This window comes from Monomorium pharaonis, chromosome 3 (genome assembly GCF_013373865.1).
Source record: "Monomorium pharaonis isolate MP-MQ-018 chromosome 3, ASM1337386v2, whole genome shotgun sequence".
Classification (NCBI taxonomy): Eukaryota; Metazoa; Arthropoda; class Insecta; order Hymenoptera; family Formicidae; genus Monomorium; species Monomorium pharaonis.
This window is the reverse complement of record NC_050469.1, coordinates 33,141,108-33,150,862: the sequence shown is the minus strand read 5'-3', so window position 1 is coordinate 33,150,862 and position 9,755 is coordinate 33,141,108. Positions and strand designations below refer to the sequence as shown.

Below are 9,755 nucleotides of genomic sequence, written 5' to 3'. Positions count from 1 at the left end.
CATTTATTTATTGTTTTAGCAGAAAGGAACCTGAGAACGGTCACGCCGTCGTTTAAGTGTTCCGTCCACCATCGCCTCAATGTGGATAAAACGTGCACTTCGAACTACGTAGCCAATGTCCACGAAGGTCCGTAGATAACGTACACAATTGTCTGGGTCTTTTCCGTGCTATGTTCACGATTATTTGGTTCTGTTCCACACTATAGCGATAAAGTGTAAAAACTTTTAATGCACACTTGTAAAACATGAATGCGAGATCGGAGCTAAATTGCAGTTGTATAAAACAGTTGAAACCATCAAATTATTCTTGCAAAAGTGTTTTGCAAAATTATAATAAGAACAAAATACTATATCATGTGCACGCAGATGCTTTGCAGAATACAGAGATCTTTCAGGCCTTGATTATAAATAAATTAATATTTACCATAAATTATACGTCGACCCGTGAAAGAAATTTATATGGATTTAATGTAGATTAATATAAATTTTATTAAAATTAAATAAGATACTATAAATAAGATTTTAATAAAAACTCGGTTTTTAATTAAAACTATATAAACATTTAATTTTGATTATGTACAAATCCATATTAAGTATTATACCCTTACAGAAAAAACACTAAAAATAACACTTAAAAAATACTCAAATTGAGTATAATTTTAGAACAAGGGGTAAATACTCAGTGTAGACGCTCATTTTGAGTGTTCGCTCTTTAAAATTTACTTTTAATTAGAGTGCTACTTTCAACTTGGATGTTTGCTATCTAATTCAGTGTTAATTTCAGTGTTAATCCTAAATTTAAGAATAACACTGAAATTAACACTCAATTAGATGGCAAACATCCAAGTTGAAAGTAATACTCAAATTAATACTCAAAGCCCACAACTGAACACTCTAGTTGAATGTTTATTTTAGATATTCGTCTTATGCTCTTTTTACCAATGCAGATTAACTTTAACCTCGGTTGAACTGGCTTTTTTTGCTTTTGTTTTTATTTAATATTTCCTAATCCAATGTTTGAAAGTGCACACACAATATTAAGTGTGTACCTTCAACCGATAGATATTGAGTGTACATCCCCAACGTTTCAGTGTTCACATTTTGTATTGGAAGTATACACTCATTTATTGAATGATCATATCCAAGTATTGAGAATATATTTTTAAATATTCCGTATTTTAACCCAAACTTTAGTATGAACACTCAATCATTGGGTATACACACTTTAGTGTAAATACTCAAGATTTGAGCATATACACCTAAATTTAGGAGTAAACTCCAAAAATCGTGTATTAACACTCAATTTTGAGTGTAAACTCTTAAAATTAGAGTGTTTTTTCTGTAAGGGATATAGCCTTATTAAATGTCTATATTAAGGATTGGATGAAATAAATATTTATACCAAATTATATAAAATGCCTTATTAAATATATGTATTTTTGTAAAATTTTTCAAATCTATCTACATTTGATTTTAATAAAGAACTTGTGAAATTTTTATATATTTTCATAAGGCATTTCCAGCCTTTACTTTATAAATAAAGTTTGATGGTGATATTTGAATAAAGTACTAATAATTTAATCCACAATATAAAATTATGTAGTATAAGTTAATTAAACCTTACATATGAAGTTTGATATATTCTGGTCATATTCCGTGATAAAATTTCTATATTTATAATATATCAATATATTTCTTTAATATGGACTACAACATGTGATGATTAAATGTTTATTTTTAAAAAATTAACAAATGTTTTGTCTCTCTACAAATTATACCAGAGTTGTGTTCAGTCTTCCCCTTCTTTTTTCCGTCTCCATGTGTCAAGCAAACGATACTGAATTGTGTTCCACAAGTGGACTTGAAGTATTTTTAAAATTAAACATTCGTTATTATTGAATTATTTAAATGATTATAACTTTCGAACGATTGTTTGGAAACGTGAAGGGTACATCTTTTGTGCAGTCAGCATAAAGTGATAAAAACTTTTGATATAGTCACAAATTTTACAACTAATTAACCCTTGTGCGTATAAGCATTGTTACAATATCTAAAATTAAAGCACTCGTTAAAATGTTTAAATAATTATATCTCGAGAACGATTTAACTACAAACAAAACATCACTGCAAACAGCTACAAACGATTCTGCTACAAATCGAGTCCCGCAATCAGATTTAATAATATATCTTAAAAATTAACAATATTTATACTTACAGTGCATTTGTTTATATATAATTATATATTTCTCACCAACGCGTTGTTTATAGTTGAATCATTCCCGAGATATAATTATTTAAACATTTTATTAATAACGAGTGCTTTAATTTTAGATAGTGTAACAAAACTTATACAAGGGTAAATTAGTTGCAAAATTTACGACTCTATCAAAAGTTTTTTATCACTTTATACTGGTTGCATAAAAAATGTACGCTTTTTATTTCCAAACAATCGTTCGGATATATAATCATTTAGACAATTCATTAATAACAAATGTGTAATTTTAAAGATACCTCAACTCCGCTTGCCGTAAACGATTTAGTATCGTTTGTAGTTGATTGTAATGATTTTGCTTTCGTTTGTAGTTAAATCTTTCGCAAGATATAATTATTTAAACATTTTATTAATTACGAATCTTTTACCGTAGACTATGTTCAATGCTATTCCAAATTAAAATTTTCTATATTTAACCTATTATAATTGGTATCAGCAAATTGAGTACTTATTGAGTATTAATATATTGATATATATGGATATTAACTAATTTGATATACTTTTCATCATTGTATCAATATTGATATTGTTTTAAGTCATATTGAATGGAAAATGTCAGGCATTCTAAAAGTCTTTGTAAACTCTAATGATACTGTGGACTTTTATCAGTAGAATTTATACAAAATAATAAAAATGACCCAAATAGTTTTCTTTTTATTCCTTCTACAGTTTTATTTCAATTAATTGGTAGACTGTATAATTAGCTTATATTAATTAATATCGCTGTAAGTTGCCGCCAGTTACCTTTAATATTCCTCTCGTAATCATATAATTCTTTACCCATTTTCTTCTTTGGACATGTTTTATGTATTTCTTTTTCATTATTTGTATATATTACCATATTAAGAAGTAGTGTCTATTTTTCTTTTAAACGCATTTTACAAACATTTACAAACATTTACAATGTAATTGAGATATGCATGTCTCATTTAAACTGCTATAACTCCGGATATATATATATATATATTTTTTTTTTATTAGATCAATATAAAACTTTACATATATATTTTAAAAACATTGTGCTTTTAGAAAATGTAAAAATGCTTTTTTTTTATTTCTATTTGTATGTTTTCCCTCAAATAATAGGGAAATTTTCTAGGAAAAGATCGTTTGTCCTAAAATATGCCTAGTATTCTTCTTGATCGATTATACAAGGGTCTCTGTTATGCAAGTTGTATGAACTTCAGCGATAACTTGAAAAGTGTCCAAATACGGTGACGATTTCTGAATACCATGATCCTCATTATTCGAGGAGCACTCCTCAGATCAGAAGCGAACCATTTCGTCAGATTCTTCAATGTCGACGGCGACCTGATTGTTATCATTGATGTTTTGCTTTTTATTATCAATGTTCTGTTTGTCATTAACGATATCTTGATTATTATCTTCATTATTACTATCTGCATTCTGATTGTTATCGCCGCTGTATTGAGCGTTCTGCTCGACATTCTGATGATTGTTATTAACGTTCTGGTTGTTATTATCGACGTTTTGGTTATAATTGATATCGTGATCATTATTGCTGGTATTCTTGTTATTATCATCAACAAGATTCGCACCTTCCGTATTATCCGTACCGTCATTACCGTTCAGTTCATTCCTTGTCCTTCGTTCACCGAATTGTTGGTGATAATATTCCTCGCGCATTAACTCATTGAGATTTCGCCATCGTAAACACATTATTAATATGAATGGTTTACGAATTTCTTTGTTAAAAATCGCATAGATGATCGGATTCAACGCGCTATTGCAATAACCAAGCCAAAGGAATAGAGACGATACTGAATGTGGGATATCATCAGGTTTGTAGAATGGCCTGATTAGCGCCAGCATAAAAAACGGCAACCAACAAACAACGAAGGCACCAACAATGATACCCAGGGTAGTACTGGCTTTTCGTTCACTTCTTTTTCTTCTTTGTTGGCGTCTGTTACAAATGCAAACCTGATTATTACGAATTCTCAGTATTCTCATCGATTTTTGTAACAAATTCTCTTCTCGTTCACCGGCGGGATGGCGCTTTAGATCTTCACTCTGCAATGAAACAATTTAATAAATGACGTTATTACATATAAAATACAAAAAAAAATAAAAAGTATTGTCATGTCCTTTGAATTCCATAATTTTTTTTATCGTCACCACAAATCTTTCGAAATAATTTCTGCAAACTAAATTTTAATTAAGATGTAAATTAAATACTGTTACATCTTGTAAATGCTACAAATACTTTTTGATAATTATTTATTTTAGGGAGCATTGCGCCAATGGTTTCGATCATGATACATGTTACATAAATGAGAGTATTGATTAACTTTTCTTTATAGATTAAGTGGTTGTATACAATTCTTGAGGTAAAATTATATATAATTAAAAAATATTAATTCTTATTTAAAAACTACATTACATTATTTAAGGAAAATTGAAAATCTACGTGAAACAGAATTAGGAGTTCACCTTTCCTGCGGGAAGGCTGCAACTGAAATATATAATCTTACTTAACTCAAGATTAATTTGTTTTAAATCTGACATCACAATCGTGATCAATGTCAACGTGGCCAACTATGACTAAAATTAAGTTGAGTTAAGTTAAGTTATATTTTTCGAATGCAGTCCTCGATTTACTTGTGGGAAAGACGGAATTCTTTATCATCCGTAAATATCATGCAAAGTAAAACAAAATCAAACCAAAGTAAACAAAAATTCTCAGTTGGATTCTGTGACCACGAATCATGCTCATGTCACTACATTTCATTGATATCGTCGAAATTTTACATAAACTCCAAAACAAAAAAGCAAAATAACTCTCTTCTCCCATATCTTTTACTTTTTCTACATAGATTTCTGACTCTACGCAAAAGTAAAATCCATCTTCCCTCAAGCACACCTCCCTCTGCTTACAAAATAAATGAGATCTGTAACTGTACTGCCCTGCATAAAACGTTGGATTGAAAAGAATTAAAAAATATTGACATTTTGCAAAAAGCAGAATTCAATTGAATTCAGAAAATATTTAATTGAATATCTTTTGAATTCTGCTTGAATAAGGATTCAATTCATTTCAAATATTAACTCTCGCATTTAAAAGAATTCATTTGACTTTAAACATTCTTCGCATTTAATCGCAATAAGAAACATTCAAATGAATGCGAACTCTTGCATTAAAAAAGATTCACTTCTTCTGCTAATTGTTATCGGATTCAGAGGCATACAAAATTTCATAGTTCCATTTTTAATATCGCACTAAAAAATATTGGCCACATCCAATCCGAGATTTTTGCAAAGCAGAATTCAGGATAAAATCTCGTGAATGGGAAACACTATTTTTTAAATAAGACATTTTACGTAAGGTACTTATTATATTTCTTAAACTTTTTTGTTAATAACTTATAAATAGTGATTGCCGATTAAAACTTTTGATGATATTTTATTTAAAATAATCTTGATAACATATATCAAGATCACATACAGTATTTATTACTTTAAGTAAGGATTAATGTTTTCAAACTTTATAGGTTTCTTAAAAACTGTGTAAGATTGCCGATTATAATTTATAAGAAAAAAATTGATATATGTATCTTAATCTATTTAATTTATATCAAGTTCAAGTTTATTAGAGCGATATTCTCTAAACTAAATAATTACTTTTTGTCGTGAAGACTTTTATCGCCACAAATTTTTAAAAAAAACTTATAGAAGATAAAATTATGATAACATCTGTTTGATTAAAAATGAATTTTTAATGAAACAAGTGTTATCATAATTCTGTCTTTCGAAATACCGAATGCAGGAGAGATCTGAATTTTTTAAATAATAAATTATAAAGTACGTTTTTATTTAGTTAATAGCCAGATTTTGGTTAACAGTATTTTGGGTACTACCAAAATGTAAAGATATAAAGACCGTAATATTGTTGTGCCCCTGGTCACGGGACACTGTTCAGGATCGCTGCCGGTGATACTCGAAAACAGGTCACTCACAATCAGTGAAACGCCAAGTATTATAATAAAAGATAAACATTTCTCGTTACTGACACTATCAATTGCAATGACCCGTTACACTGACAGTACTTTCCCACACAGCACACATCTTTCAGGAAGTTTTCTAAAAGCTATCTTGGAATATAATTGCAAATTAATATTGAAATATAACATTGTAATCATTCAGAAATATTTGTGAAACAATTAATCAAAATCATTTCTGTCTTTTTTAGTGAAATATTTCAGAAATATTTCGTATGTAATGTTTAAAATATCATTAAAAGTTTTCAAAAATATTATATTTAATATGACAGAGCTAACATTGAAATGATCTTGAATGTTAAAATATTTAATACAAATATTTCTTATTTGATTTTTAAAGTAAAATATAGAAAAGTTTCTAAAATATTATTAACATAATTACTTTTGCTTTATTAACATTATTAATTTTTTTTCTCATGTCGACGTAAGCTGAGTACAGTCCCATTTAGCACATTTTTCAAAAAGCTTTCTGAAAAATATCTGACAGTGTGCTGTATGGAAAATCAGTAAAAAATTATAAAACTGTATATTTTTTTATAGAAATATAATTTAACTATACATGTTTCATTTTTTTAACATGTACTAAAATAATTTATAATAAATACAAGGAGTCCGAAAATTTCTGACATTGCGCTTGCATAGAGATAGAACGGACCAAACTAAGTAGAAAAGTCCTCTACTATTTTGCAATTGTCGTAATAGTTAACGAGTTATTAATTAAGGAGTAGCCATTTTGCTCGGCCTACCGCCGAATACCAACAACCGCGCGACAGCGCGAGGCGAAAAAATCCCGCCCAGCGAGACGCGGTCTTATCTCGTCTCGCGCTACCGTGCGATTGCCGGTATTCGGCGGTAGGCCGAGCAAAATAGCTATTCCTTCTTAATTAATAACTCGTTAACTATTGCGACAATTGTAAAATGATACAGGACTTTTTTTCTACTCAGTTTGGTCCGTTCTACCTCTTTGCAAGTGTTATATCAAAAAGTTTAAGCCTCCCTGTATATGTATGCATAAACATGAAGTATTCGTAGATCATCACTACGCGTACGATTTTTGAAGTCAAGCACCGTCGACGATGGTTGATACTTCGATGGGTGACCGTTTTTTCGGGTACAAAAATCTACACAGTACCGAACGATTTCAGAAAATTTTCAGAAAGCTGTCAATAAAATATGAAGTTTTTCAGACATGTTTCAGATATGTTTCATATTTCATTGACACCTTTCTGAAAACTTTCTGTGCTGTGTGGGTAAGAAGAAATTTTAGAGAATTCTACATAAATAGTGTAAATACTATGATAATTTACTATGAAAAATATAGTAAAAATTTTCATAATTTTTTCCTTGGTTCACGTTTACTATTTACAGTAATTTTTACTAAAAAATTTTTTCTATGTATGAATCACTGTTTTTTTCGTGTTTGTATAACTTCAAAGAGCAAATCGCGATTGTTTTCAGCGCTTCCGCGTTATTATTGCCCGATCTAACAAGGGACCATCTTATATCTGTTAAATTTAACACAAATTTTTTATACTGTGTATTGAAGATCGTTTTAGTGATAAAGAATAGAGTTTAGGTAATATGAAAACATATGAAATATATAATTCGACTTCAAAGTCAGATATGTAATATTTGTTAAAAGAATACAAAAGACATTCTCATTTGGCTCCTATTTCTGTATGAAATTGCGCTTCATAAACTCTCTATACTAATAGCATTCACTACGAAATCTTATTTATTATGTAGTGAAAATATTCTGTAATAAAAGCAAAAGTTGATTTTAGAAGCATAAAATAAATTTGCTCAGATGACTCAAGAAATTAATAAAATCAATTGTTGCTTTCTTTTGTTAAAATGTGTCCCAAAATTTTTCTTGGATATTTAGAGCATTTCGGCTATGATTTTTGAATTCAGCGAATTAATCTGACAATGAGTGAAAGAAATACTCGATGGTATGATCTCCCTATATTACAAAAAAACGTCTAAAATGCACACTCTTCTTTACATGTAATTTATCTTATTTTTATAACTTTAAGTTTCTAAGTGCACATACTATTAATATGTGAAATAATGTCCCAATCAACACCGATCAGTTTTAAACTACATCTATATAATTTGCACAATGTAAATATATAACAGCGTGTGTTATATCACATTAACATTATTGAATGCAAAATTATAATACAGATATCATATAACTAATTTTCTATCTGCACTGGTACTGAGTAAGAAATAATAGTTGAAAAAACGTCAAATCGATGTTAAAAGGACGTCTATGCGACATATTTGATATTTTTTAAATAATTATTTCTCCCTGAGATATATCTAATTCGCGTCAATTTCGAAAATTGTTTTAAGTTTAATTGTTTCTGATGTCAAAAATTAAACTAATTTTGATATCGAAAATTTTTCAAAACCGATTCCGTATAAATCTCAAATCGATATTGGATTTTGATTATCATATTTTGATGTTGTTTCGATATCATTTCGTGTTCTTATGTCTCATTGGGATATTATACTAAATTAAAAACCTGAGCATAACAATCCATATATACATATGTAGATCAATTTCTGTAACATTATGCATACATATACTAATCCCTTAGTGTCTTAACGACCAACAATAAAAATTAGAAATAAAAAAAAAAGAAAATAATGTTGTTAAACATAATATTAAAGAACTCATAATAAATTAAAAATAGTCTATGTACAACACATATGCATTTTTCTTTTGGTTTCCAATTTCTATTGATTGCCGCTAAAATTACAAGAGATTAGCATCTATGCAACGTTGCGGAAATTGATGTATATGCATCAATGTATACTAATTACTCACGCGCAGTAAGAACGGAGGGGATGACGAAAGCTCACTTTAGTATCGACATGGCGCTGTCACGTATTCAATTCAGTGTGTCCAATATTCCAATCCCATTTCGCGAACAAGATCTTCGCTTGCTTAAAATTATACAGAGGGTGTCCCACGAAATCGCACGATGCATTTTCCTTTAAGCACAAATATTAGAATACAAAATTACAAAAATAACTGTATTAAATAAAAATATATTAAGATATTAATTTTAAATTTTCTTATAGAAAAAAATATTTGTAACTAAAAGGTCATAATTTTTAGAAGCGCATTATATAATATCTAATTGTAAGTAGGCGTTGAAGTAATTTGGATCAAATTTAAGTTAAGGTATTGGGATGATTAATTGTTTCATAGCGATTTTTAAAATTTTTATAACCCCTCTTTGCCGTTTTCAATTTTTTTTCGTGTTTTTTTTCCGAACATTAAAAAGTTTTTTTGTAACTGCTAAATTAATTACACAGGTCAACACAATTAAACAGGTAATATGGATAAAATGTGTCATTTTCTATAGATTTTTGATCGCTCTGTTCAAATCTAAAAACGAAATTTTTGTATCACATCAGGTTAAAAAAAATTGAGATAGAAAAAAGTATTT

At 28.8% G+C, this 9,755-nt stretch overlaps 1 protein-coding gene across 1 annotated transcript in view; it reads right to left on the bottom strand.

The window, feature by feature from the left end:
* Nucleotides 1-2,918: 2,918 nt before the first annotated feature.
* Nucleotides 2,919-9,755, bottom strand: part of LOC105837049 (5-hydroxytryptamine receptor 1) — a 108,350-nt gene continuing 101,513 nt past the window's right edge. The window contains exon 6 of the mRNA XM_028193856.2: nt 2,919-4,306. Coding sequence (XP_028049657.1) covers nt 3,539-4,306 — 768 coding nt within the window. The 3' untranslated portion in view covers nt 2,919-3,538. The remainder of the gene's footprint in view (nt 4,307-9,755) is intronic.